This window comes from Hesperophylax consimilis, chromosome 26, assembly GCF_061612785.1.
Source record: "Hesperophylax consimilis isolate HC1 chromosome 26, BYU_Hcon_1.0, whole genome shotgun sequence".
Lineage (NCBI taxonomy): Eukaryota > Metazoa > Arthropoda > Insecta > Trichoptera > Limnephilidae > Hesperophylax > Hesperophylax consimilis.
Genome location: NC_142861.1, coordinates 22705676 through 22717977, shown reverse-complemented (window position 1 = coordinate 22717977; position 12302 = coordinate 22705676). Strand labels below are relative to the sequence as shown.

General features: G+C 38.3%; 1 protein-coding gene across 1 annotated transcript in view; it reads left to right on the top strand.

The window, feature by feature from the left end:
* The window catches only part of LOC149411310 (gamma-tubulin complex component 3 homolog), a 37600-nt gene extending 27096 nt beyond the window's left edge, over nt 1–10504 (top strand). Inside the window, exons 11-15 of the mRNA XM_089647513.1 lie at nt 1084–1270; nt 1917–2062; nt 3189–3385; nt 5791–6006; nt 7143–10504. Coding sequence (XP_089503639.1) covers nt 1084–1270; nt 1917–2062; nt 3189–3385; nt 5791–6006; nt 7143–7595 — 1199 coding nt within the window. The 3' untranslated portion in view covers nt 7596–10504. The remainder of the gene's footprint in view (nt 1–1083; nt 1271–1916; nt 2063–3188; nt 3386–5790; nt 6007–7142) is intronic.
* The last annotated feature ends 1798 nt before the right edge of the window (nt 10505–12302 follow it).

Here is a 12302-nt window from a genome sequence, read left to right as displayed (position 1 = left end):
TCGTCAGCAAATGAGAAAATTTTACCAGGTATTTTAATATTACATAAGTCATTTATATATATTAGAAAGAGTAACGGCCCCAATACAGTTCCTTGTGGTACACCATGTTTTACTAAATCAAAATTGCTCAAATATGTTCCAATTTTTGTGCATTGTTGGCGATTCAATATATAATTTTGTAACAGCATGAGACATTTGTGTTGAATTCCAATGTTGGATATTTTCTTTAAGAGAGTTATATGGTTGACTGTGTCAAAGGCTTTCTTTAAATCTATAAAAATGGTTAAAATTTTGATGTTTGAGTCCAGGTTAGAATAAATGTTTTTGGTTAAATTAAATATAGCATCATCAGTACCTAGTTTAGTTCTAAAGCCATATTGGTTAGGTGAAAGGAGTGAGTTTGAACATTAGAACGTCTTTTCACGTAAATGCGCGAGATTTTACGAAAATCGATTTATTTCCATCACTAGTATACGGATTGCCATGATTTAAAAAACAGAGCATCGATAATGAATAACGCTACGCGTCTGTATTCAACATTATCTATGGAACGTAGAACTGCATTATCTAAGCCGATTGAATCTGTCATCTTGTTCGTTCATAATTTATTGCGTTTCTAAATAATTTATTAAAAATATTTTAGTTTGGACGGTTAATATTTTGAGGTGACTAATAGTTTTTAATTATATTTCTTCAATATATAAAGTGTTATTTCTTTATGATACTCAGAAAAAAGTACATTTTTCACGGCTTTGAAATAATGGTTATCGATTCTTACATATTTTTGACGTTTTCATAAAATATATATTTAGAAACCCAAATATTTACTTATAACAACACAATTCGATAGTGGATTTCATAATCTTTCCAAAACATTTTTTAGAATGAGGCTACGTTTCCCAAGACGTGAGTTATGATGCTTTTAGCAAAACTCGTAAATAACACAAAAATTATCACGTTTTGACAGTTCTCAAAGGAACACATAGTATATAAATGTCTTTGTCTGAGAGGTTAACAAATTACAAAAAAATTAAGTAGGTTTATTTCAACAAAAATATGATAATTTTTTTTTGTCTTATTTAGTGGAGCTCCTCTTCTCTGACGGTCCAGAACTCCAGGCGTTGATGTCCTCAGCCTACCTGGGGGTGTCGCGCCGCCTGCTGGATACCCTACTTGGCCCCCACAAGTTGATGCAGCATCTGGCCGCACTCCGGGCTTACCTGCTCCTCGCCCAGGGAGATTTTGTGCAACTATTGATGCTGCTGCTAGAGTGAGTTCTTCTTCCCACTCCCTTTTATAAAGTCCTGATAATCCTTCTCGGTGGATCTGTATGGAAATTGGATCCACGCACATAATGTGCGCAACGCATTAAGATGTCAATTCATACATTTTCTATGAAAATACATGCTTCAGAAACACATTGAACGCAATCCTTCACTTCCTACTCTATGCCAATCTGCGCTGTCCAGATCGGCTTGGGACATGTGAAAGAATGATGGCGTTGGTGGAATGCCTTCCAATCTGCTGATTTTATGTTTTACGTAATGTTTGTTGTGGCATTTGGTGTTTACTGACATTTGTTCTCAAAATGGGAGATAAACAATAGGTTTACAAAGTGATTTAATTTTTAATTTGTATTTTTGACCTAGGAACTGGGACGTTCCTGGTTCTGTCCATATTTTGACCTAGGAACTGGGACGTCCCTGGTTCTGTCCATATTTTGACCTAGGAACTGGGACGTCCCTGGTTCTGTCCATATTTTGACCTAGGAACTGGGACGTCCCTGGTTCTGTCCATATTTTTTGTGAAATGCTCTTGACCATCTGCAGATTAATGAAAAGTTTACCCTGCAGTTCATTTTCAAATTTTGTTGAATGAACTGACATAATGCAATATTTCTGTCTATTTTGTTCCAGACCAGAGCTAAACAAACCCGCCAGCCAACTATATGTCCTAAACCTGACTTGCGTATTGGAAGCAGCTATCAGAGCTACCAACGCTCAGTACCACGACCCTGACACCTTAAATAGGCTCTACGTCAACTTATTCCCTCCTTCTGCAGGTAGATTGTACTGTTTATAATTCTACTCTATCAAAATATAATTAATTGTTGAAAAGACGGACTCCGTCGTTGAGGGGTAAGGCTCTCTACTAGCAATCTGGAGGTCACGAGTTCAAATACCAGCGTGCACAAGTAAATTTTATGTAATTGATTTGACCACCATTCAGAATTGAAACATTGTTTGAAATGGCTTTAGCCGGATTTGTTGACCAGATCTGAATAGCCAGGTACTTCCCCACCTTCCTCTTCCCATATCCTTCCACTCACCCTCCCACTTCCCTCCCCACTACATTCAGTCTTACTACATACCTTGATTGGGGACGCCATAGTCTCACTGGTTCCAGACGGTTGGGAGCAGTTGGGACTCTAGTGCGGTATTCACATAAAAAATAAATAAAAATGCCATCAATGGCTAATACGATTGATGAGAATTTCCATCAATAGTTTGATATATTTGATAATATCAGTAACTGTGTACTAACAAATATAATTTTTAAAAACACAGCGCAGTCTGCGACTACGTTCTGCTTTAGCACTCTTGACTTCAAATGTCCTGATGAAGAGTACATCGTCACAATGTCCTGATGAAGAGTACATCGTTCTCGAAACATGTTGATTTTTAAAAAATAAAGATTATCGTGGTAAAAACAAAGTGTTTTTAATTATTTCATTAATAGCTATCTTTTTAAAAAATTAATTGTCTGCTTTGGGGAATTTATAGGTCGGGGAATATTCCTGAGGGATTAGCCTCGCCTCCGCATCAAGCGATTCTGGCAAGGAAAATATAGCTGTTATGTGTCCCAACGTCCTATAGTTAAAACTGAGCTTTCCTTATATTATTAGCATTGTTATTTACATTATGTTATTACAGAGACACTGACTAAAATACGTCCGCATTAATATTTCTGAAGGTTATATTCAATAGTTGATAATCGCCAGCGTTGTTTTTTCGAACTATCGTCAACGCCCAAACTAATTCACACCACTTAACTTCTCAGGCGCCAAAATGGATACCCATTGGATGCGAAAAAATTTCTATCATGTAGATTAAACAATGTGAATTCTTAACCCTTTAGAAACCTGGTTTAAAATATCTTAATGAGTTTTGAATGCGCTTCTTTTTCAGAGGACACAGGCTGGGACGTGTTCTCACTGTTCTACCGTGTAGAGGGTCCCCTGGGCACGCTGTTGGAGCCGGACGCAGCCGCATGCTACCGCACGCTGTTCTCACACTTGTGGCGTGCCAAGCGCATGGAGCACACGCTGGCGCACATGTGGCGGAGGCATACTACGGCTGCCAGGGCTGCGGGGAAACTGCCCGAGGTGAGTGCAGAAACAAAAGAAGATATTGCTTTTTATGCCTAATGTCTCCGAGCTACAACCAAACTACATGGAGTCGCAAGGCGGCTACCCGATGAATGTTATGCGTTTGGTGTGTAAGTGTGGCCATCCTTGGCTCTGTGCAGAAACGGGTCGTCCATTTGATAGATTCCCCTACCTTAATAGGTGTCAGGTTGGAATGCTGTCCTGTATTTCAATGGGAGATGCTCCGAGGAACTAACGTCATCCCTTTGGCACCGGTGCATAGTCGGGAAACACGCCAAACATTTGTCATGTGAAAACTGGTTTCTATGACTCGTTCTTGAGTTCAACAGCTCGGTTGTGAAATGATTTGCCAGCCTCTGTATTTCCTCTCTCCTATAACATCTTCAAAACCCAGGTTCCATCCTTCCTTCCTTAAAAAGACCCTTCTTCTTCTTTCATATGGTGGGGGGGTCAGAGGGGGACTTCTAGGTCTGCGAGCCAGTCTAGGGCCTCAGGCGTCGCCATGTGGATTCTCATCAATCCCGCCGGGGTATGAATGGAGCGGGCTTTCGTTGACCGCATGTTCTGTGGTCTGCACCGCACCACATTCACACATCGCCGACTCTTTAAGGCCCCATCTGTGCATCATGTGGGCACAGCGGTTATGGGAGCACCTTAACCTATTGATAGCGGACCAGGTTTTGCGAGGCAATGAGAACCCAGGCTGTCTCTCGGTGGGGTCCTGTATGAGATGGGCATTTCCCACATTGGCCGTTTGCCACTCAAGTTTCCACCTATCTTCTGGGGTGAGAGGTAATCGAAGGAGCCTCTCTCCTTCCGCCCAGAAGGGCTTTCGGGACTTGAAGCGGCATGCCGGGTGGGAGACGACATCTTTGTGCAAAGGTTGTCACATAAATATTTTGTGACAAGTGAAGTTCTTGCTTAATTGGGTTTATTTTTTCTATGGTGTTTTTTTCGAACTTTGGCAATATTTTGAAGGAAGGAAGGACAGTTTTGTTTTTGGTCACTTTCTCCCCGGCCCGCTTGGCCAGTGGGTCGTGGATCCAGTCACTCGCCTTTTAAGGGGTTTTAATCTGAGTTAATCATGTGAATAGAAGCTATTATTTTCTTTCAAAAAGGGCGCGGGGTGTTTATCCTTTCACGAATAGTTCGTGTTGGTTATTATTTCTAGTGGGGATTATGGAATCCCGCTTTTCATCCAGTGTTGGCCGTTGGTCATATTTGTAATACTCGTGTTTCGGAACTGAAACCGTAAATGGATCGGTCCTAGCTATGGCTAGTAGTTGATGGCTGAGTTTCCCCGCGTCGCGAAGGAATGGATTGCTGTTCCCGAAGTCTGTAAGACGAGTCTGGTCGGTTACCACGTGCTGCAGACCTGATGTTCCTGCAGGCACGCGTTGTAGGAGTTGCGTCCTCCCGTTTCACTAAGAGAAGGATGTCCTGGCTCCGTAAGAAGAGTCTGGTTGCTTGCCTCGTGCTGCAGACCTGATGTTCCTGCAGGCACGCGTTGTAGGAGTTGCGTCCTCCCGTGTCCACTAAGAGAAGGATGTCCTGGCCTTCGTTCCGGGTCCGTTCCCCGCTACCGAAAACAAGTTTTCGTTCGCCAACCGTTGTTATTCCTTCGTTTCTCGACCACGTAAAGTTAGTTTAGTTTGGTTCAGGAGTCCATCTGGTATGTGCCTTACTTTTATTCCTATTGTTACATGGTTATTATTTTGTACTCCTTTGTTGTAACTTTTGATGGTTTCAATATAATTTCTATTAAGAATTTACTCGTATTATTTCTGATCACCCAACTTACTTGACAGGAAATTAATCCCACAATCATGAGATTGAGGTCTTCGCTCTACCGTTTTTGTATACATTGGAATGTACCTACATTACATTTTACACCCCAACAAACTCTACCATTACAAGGTATTGCGCTTTTTTTCAGCGCCTTCAAAAAATACCCTAAAATAATAATAATAATATTTGGATCATTTGTATAGCGCCGTTTTTGTGCAAAATCACCTCAAGGGTACTGTACAAATATATAATACATTTCGACAATTATCTATCTTACAGAGGGTGACATGTTTGGTGAAAGGTTACATAGGTAACTATTTAACCTAGTTTTTATTCCTCACTTATTTTGTTTATCACTTTTTAAAGGTGTGTTTGGTTGTCATTTTGATGAAATATCATGGAACCCTTACAGAGTATTCTCAAAGATGACATAGGCCTATTTTCCTCAAGGCCTGTGTCGATTAAATGTAAAAAACCTGTGTGTTCATGTAAAAAAAAAAGAACTTGGTTTCATCATATTGAGTAGGGCACCATGTCTCACAACCGTTGTTTCAATTATCCATGACTATTGTGTTGATTGATTAACATCTCGTTTTTGTTTTGTCCGCCTTCAGGTACAACCGCTTCTCCGTCGCCTGCATGCGCTCCGCTCGGAGGCTGTGCACCTGACCAAAGAGCTGCAGTACGCCGTGTTTGTGGTGGTTGAGTGCGCATGGCAAGCTCTGCAGGCGGAGGCTGTGCGCGCTCAAGCGCTGGACGAGCTACTGCGCGCGCATCGCCGCTACCTGGACACGCTCACCGCAGGCGCGCTGCTCGACGAGCGCACCAAGGTAATTGCATGCGTAAAGGTGTGGGCTGATTATGTGCTTTCATTTCTAACACTATGGAAGATCTACAATCTTTCATGTCTAGGTTTCTAAGAATTTAAAAGTGTGGACTTGGGTGTTAAAATAAACAACCTGATGGTATGTTGCCTGTTGTATGACCACGGGGGTAGACAGAGAGAATGAACCGCCACACAACTCTCGGGTGTCTTGGCACACACTCTTTGCTTCATTCACATTCATACTCACCCTTCTGTTATTCTGTCTCTTTATATTGTTCGACTGTAGTGTTGATGTCATGTCTTCCTCGGATGTCCCCGATTTCTTCTACCATACATCAAAAATTTAAAAAAATAGTTTAAGTTGCTGTCGGCTAAGAGCAGTTGTATTTTTTTGTTTACGAGAATAGTTTATCTCGCCCTTTAACAATATCAGCATGAAACACAATGTAAAATGTAGACCGGTCAGAAAAGCGTATAAAAAAAACATAAAAACTCCGACGCTAAACACTACCTTTGGACAAAGACACCATAAATACCACGCTATTAAAGCATTCAACAGTCTTCCACTTGAAACAAAAATTGAGGAAAATAAAAATAAATTCAAACACAAAATAAAAAAATGGATTAAAGAACAAAAAAGACAATATTTCCAAAATTCTATAACATAAGAGAATAAAACATATACACGCAACACAAAAAAAAATGTATAAGGCAAGCGGCACGCACAAGCACATAGATCATTGTAAGTGCCGATTTCCATTCTCTCCTAATGTTTTTATTTTAGTGTGAGAATTGGATTTTGATTTCTAATCTTTATTTTTGGTGTAAATTTATCTTTATTTTAATGTTGTTTTTTGTTTAAATATATAAATTCGTATATTTTAAAATGGGGGCCTCAGCACGGGTGAACAACCCAGTGAGGCCAACATTGCTGAATTGAAATGTGAAGTACTGTAGAGTAATGTATCAATAAAAAAAATAAAAAATTACCTACGTTTTAAGTTGCGCAAGCAATACCCATTATTTTGGCAAATTGCTTTAAAATTGAATAAAATACATTGCTGTTACTTTATTAAAAAAATAATTACCTAACCTAACTCAAAGTAACTTACTCTAACTTAACCTAATCTTTTATTCCAGGAACTCCAATCATACCTAGGAAACGTGTATGCCGAAATCCTCACTCTGCAAGAGTATGAGCGTAAACTATACGCCCGTATCAGCCAGGAAAGTGAGCGTCGAAAAGCCATTGAAATCCTAAAAGTGGAAAGAACTAGCAAAGGGGAATACGGAGTCACTGCCCTCGAAGCTGCTCGTTCTGAAGAAGAGCGCCTACTCTTTCTGCAGTACCTAGCCGAGCGTAAAGTAGACCTAAACGTACTAGCGCGAACCTATCGCGGTCACGTCAAAACATTCTTACTCAAACTCGCGCTGCAAAATGAGGCAAACTTACAATTCTTGCTCTTCCGATTGGATTACAACGATTTTTATAAGCGTGGCGATTCGAAACTTCACGAACCCCTTACTTACCAGCACAAGAGGCTGTCAAGCGTGGGGCTGGCGGGGCGCAGGGGGACCCAGCGGCCTCACTGACCCCGTCCCTCCGGGTGGCCCCTGGCCACCCTTTTGCGCCCCTGGACTTCATGCTGCCTGGGGCGGAGGCCTGGTGTAGAATCTCCCGTTGAAATGGTGATAGATAAGTGCTACTGAAATTATATTGTGTTTTGGGAACCAGTTTTACTAATGGGAAATATTAAAGTGTTAAAAAGGATACCCTGTACCCAGTGTGTAAAATTTACACATGTAAAAAATTTAAATAGGACTGTTCTATTTGTCAGTGACAGTTGGACCAATATTGTTGACACTTATTCCTGCAAATTGAAATTTGTTAACAGAATAACACTCATTTTAATCCTTCGATTTTTTTAACACATTGAAATCCCCGTAAAATTGTGGGTCATTTCCTCCTGTTTTTTCCCAGTCAGATCGAAATGTCAATTATTCCTTGCAATTGGGAAACTTGTAATCTACGACCTCTGTGGCCGAGTGGTAAGATCCCTGGCCCTGGATTCAGAGGTTGCGGATTATAAACCAGATGTGGGTTATGGGGAACACCATGTAGAATTTTAACGAATGAAACTAAGACATATTCTCACTTTGTTCTTTAATTTAGAATTAAAACATTGCTTAAAATAGACATAGCTATATTGAGTGATCAGATCTGTTTGCCAGGCATTCCCCTTTCCTTCCCCTACTTTCTTCAGTGTACCAACATTCCCCAATATAGGGATACCATTAGTCCGCTGATTGCGGACAGTTGAGATTCTGCGGTATCTCTATATAGTATAAAACAATGTCATTATCTGTTCTTCTGAACTATGCAACAGAGTTTTATAGGGTTTTCACTATCATTTACAGAATTTTTTTCGGAAGGTTTATATGTATAATACATGGAAATTATATTCATTGAAAGTAGAGAAAAGTCGAGTAATGCTGGGTACACGTCAGCTAGTAAAATATAATGTGTATATTATCTTCTATACTCAACACGAATGAGCTATCGTTTTAGCTACATTAGTGATTATCGTCGTAATATTTTCATTTTTATTTTTTACAAATTATTTTCTCTACATTATAGTGAAACCCTCTTATTAGGTTTTTGAGAGAACAGAAAAAAATATATATGTTATATAAATTAAGCCCTTTTTCAATTCAATATTTCAAGGGACTGAATAATACTCCTTACGTGGGTTTCACTTTAAATTTATTTCCCACTAGCTGTACCCTACTACGTGTTTCTGTGGTTCAGTCTGTCTGTGTAGATAGAGAAACAATAGCGCGTGTTGCTTTTACGTTCAACAGATTGTGCTATTTTAAAAAAAAAACAATGTTTGTCCAACAGATAGCGCTGTTTTTTTTTAAAAAACACATTTTTACCTGCCACAGGCGACATTTATATAATATAGGTATATAAAAACATGCGTATTCGAATGCAACGTTGTGTCAAAATTTCAAAGCAATCGGTGAAGAATTATCCGAGATTTAAAATTTTTAACAAACGAACATCTTTATTTATATATATAGATAATACATGCCTTTAAGCATTTGGTAGTGTATCGCAAACAAAAAGATACACATTTGAAGCCATTTACGGAGAATTTAAAAAAGAATCTCAACATTGGACAGGTTATTAACCATATGGAGAAATACATCGGATTCTCACTCAGATGTCGTGGGTGCAATTCCTCTGTTAGCTAAGCACCTTTTTACACAGGGATACTCAAGTATCCAATACTCGACGATTCAAGTGTCTTGGCGACTACCGCCATACATCTGCGCGGAGGTTCGTATACAGGCACACGTTACTGACATTTTTTTAACTAGCCGGCGACGCAAGTCTCCCGCGACCAGCCAAGCGAGGTTATTCCCACTCACATCATCGAGACATTTTGTGACCATGCATATGCTTTGATCAATGCTAGGAACAAAACAGTCAACAAAGAATGTAAAAATGACGGCAAATATTTGGTTTGTGAGTTATGAAAGCATTCTAGTTTTGACGTTTTAAGAATTCAACAATTGTTGGTATTGCAGGTCTCGTGATTTTAATAGCAACGTGTACGGACTGTGCGCGACAAGTTGTTTGCGACATGAGTATCTGATACTTGCATATCCCCATGGAAGAAGGGCCCAAGTCCTTCATCATTGCACAAGTAATATTTTCCCACCACAGTGGTGTTAGTAGAAGTCTTTCAAATATTTTTAGGTTATTCGTAACATGGAAATGTTCATCTATAAGGAAAAAAGTTTAATATGAAAAACAAAAGAGCTGACGGGCAGTCACACCCTGAACACACCTCACCCAATGAACCCGGGCACCTTTGCCAGTGGTATTGATTATCCAATAAATGATGTTGGTTATCCAATAAATGGTTCCCGGGGCGACGTTATTTATTGTTTTTCATGTTCGTTTCAAGTTAGTGCCATGTTCATTTCACATTTTTAATATTATACATACAATTTTCATGCCATTTTACTGCAATTAAATGTTTGCAAGCATCTTTCAGAGTATTGAAGTAATTTTATCGGCTACTGTATGATGGATTGTTGTTAGGTTTTATATGTATGTAAATGTTATTTTTATAGCCACAAACAAAGTGTATTGTAAAGACCCACAACTACTACTGTTATTATTAAAAGTATTTTTCAAAACACTTATTTTATTTGACTTTTAATTACCTCTTCTATTCTTTAAAGAATGTTGTGAACCATCCTGCCATACCTCGAACACTATAATTGTCCACTGACAGATACATATTCTTCTTCATTTGCTCTACTCTTTAAAGAATGTTGTGAACCATCCTGCCATACCTCGAACACTATAATTGTCCACTGACAGATACATATTCTTCTTCATTTGCTCTACTCTTTAAAGAATGTTGTGAACGATCCTGCCTTACCTCGAACACTATAATTGTCCACTGACAGATACATATTCTTCTTCATTTGCTCTCGTCTTTAAAAAATGTTGTGGACCATCTTGCCATTCCTTGAACTTTCCTTGTCCGTTCCTTTCTTGAGTTCCCTTAGCACCAGTTCGTATGGGAGGCATGCTGTCTATGGTATTATATCATATATTTAATAATTAATTAATTGTTGGGGTACTAGAATAAAATGCATACTGATTATCAAATATTATTTAATCAAAAACATGTACATGTTGACTTGTATAAGCTTCTTGGTGAAGTTTATTGCCTTTGTTTTGTTAGTTTTTAACTGGAGGTTTACATGTTTTACCAACCATAATTTGTCCAATGGGACATATGAACATCGGCACAGTCACTACTGTGTCTGTAATCTTTGTGCGTTGACATATTACACAATTGACCATTATTATCAGACATAACCAAAGCAGATATCCTTTTTTTAAATACTCCATGATGAACACAGGCGTAAGTTTGTAAGTAAGAACTGATCTGAATCTCTGTACATATGTTCACATAACCTCTTTGAATTATTATCGCTTGTTAATCCTACAATGAGCTTCTAACATGATGTTTTAATTATTATTTTTTTGGTAAACTAATGTTTAAGACAAGATTTTTTATGCGTAGCACAAAGGGTAACATTTTTTCACCTGAAACAACCAACTTTATTTTATATGAGAAAGGCATTGTAAGTGCTAACTCTCTCACTAGATGGCGTCGAGACAGATTGTCTACATTTTTTGGTGAAAATACCAGAACTTGCAAATATTAATTATTATTTTTTTGGTAAACTAATGTTTAAGACAAGATTTTTTTGTGCATAGCACAAAGGGTAACAATTATTTTATAAGCAATAATTATTAGCCTGAAAAATGTAACAAGCAGTAATTGTTGAATGAAACACTAGTATATATTGAATTATTTCGCGGATAAGAGATAAGCCGCCATAGCTCAGTGGTCAGAGCTGTCGACCGGAAATCGAAAGGACACGGGTTCAAGTCCTGTTGGCGTCATGTATCTTTTATCAGGAGATTTTTCAATGTGGATGAGTGTTTCAGGCTAATAATTATTGCTTATAAAATGATGTTTTAGTTTTTTCAGTTCAGGGGATTGGAGATGCCATTGTGACACTGGCTCCAGAAGGTTGGGAACAGTTGAGACTCTCGTGTGTTATACACATTAAAAAAAATAGGGTTTTTGATCGAAGAAATAAATATACTAATTAAATAATCAGTTTACAATTTCAATAAAATTATGTGCGCCAGCTAAAATTGTCATTTTTAAGATGTCAGTTGTAAAACAAATCGTGTAATGTGTAACCAAGAAAATCATTTCTATATAGTGACTACATTAGCTAACAACACACATGTATATTTAAAAAAAGATTTTTAGCATCAGTAAAAAAATAAATTTTCACACGGATTTATCTAAACCAGTTGAAAATGCATGTAAAAGACGCATTGCAAATAGTGGAAGGACTTGTTTTTATAATTAATGGTGTTATTTTCCTCCTCGTATAACCTACATATTATTGATTAGCTTTTTCCTTCTGTAAATATAATTAAGATAACGATATGTCCTATGACATTGCTGTATGTGAAAATTTTAATTCTACACTTGTGTAGCGATAGATTCCCCTACATGGACGAATTAATAACAAATTTTTGAAAAATTATATTTTTTTTAATTTCATGTATGTGTAGTCAAAAAAAATTAATATAATTATTAAAAAAAAGTAATTTTTAGATTACCTTTAACCTTCAGGCTCCGTCAAAGTATGTGTGTGCCGACACTGCCACAGTATGTGTGTGCC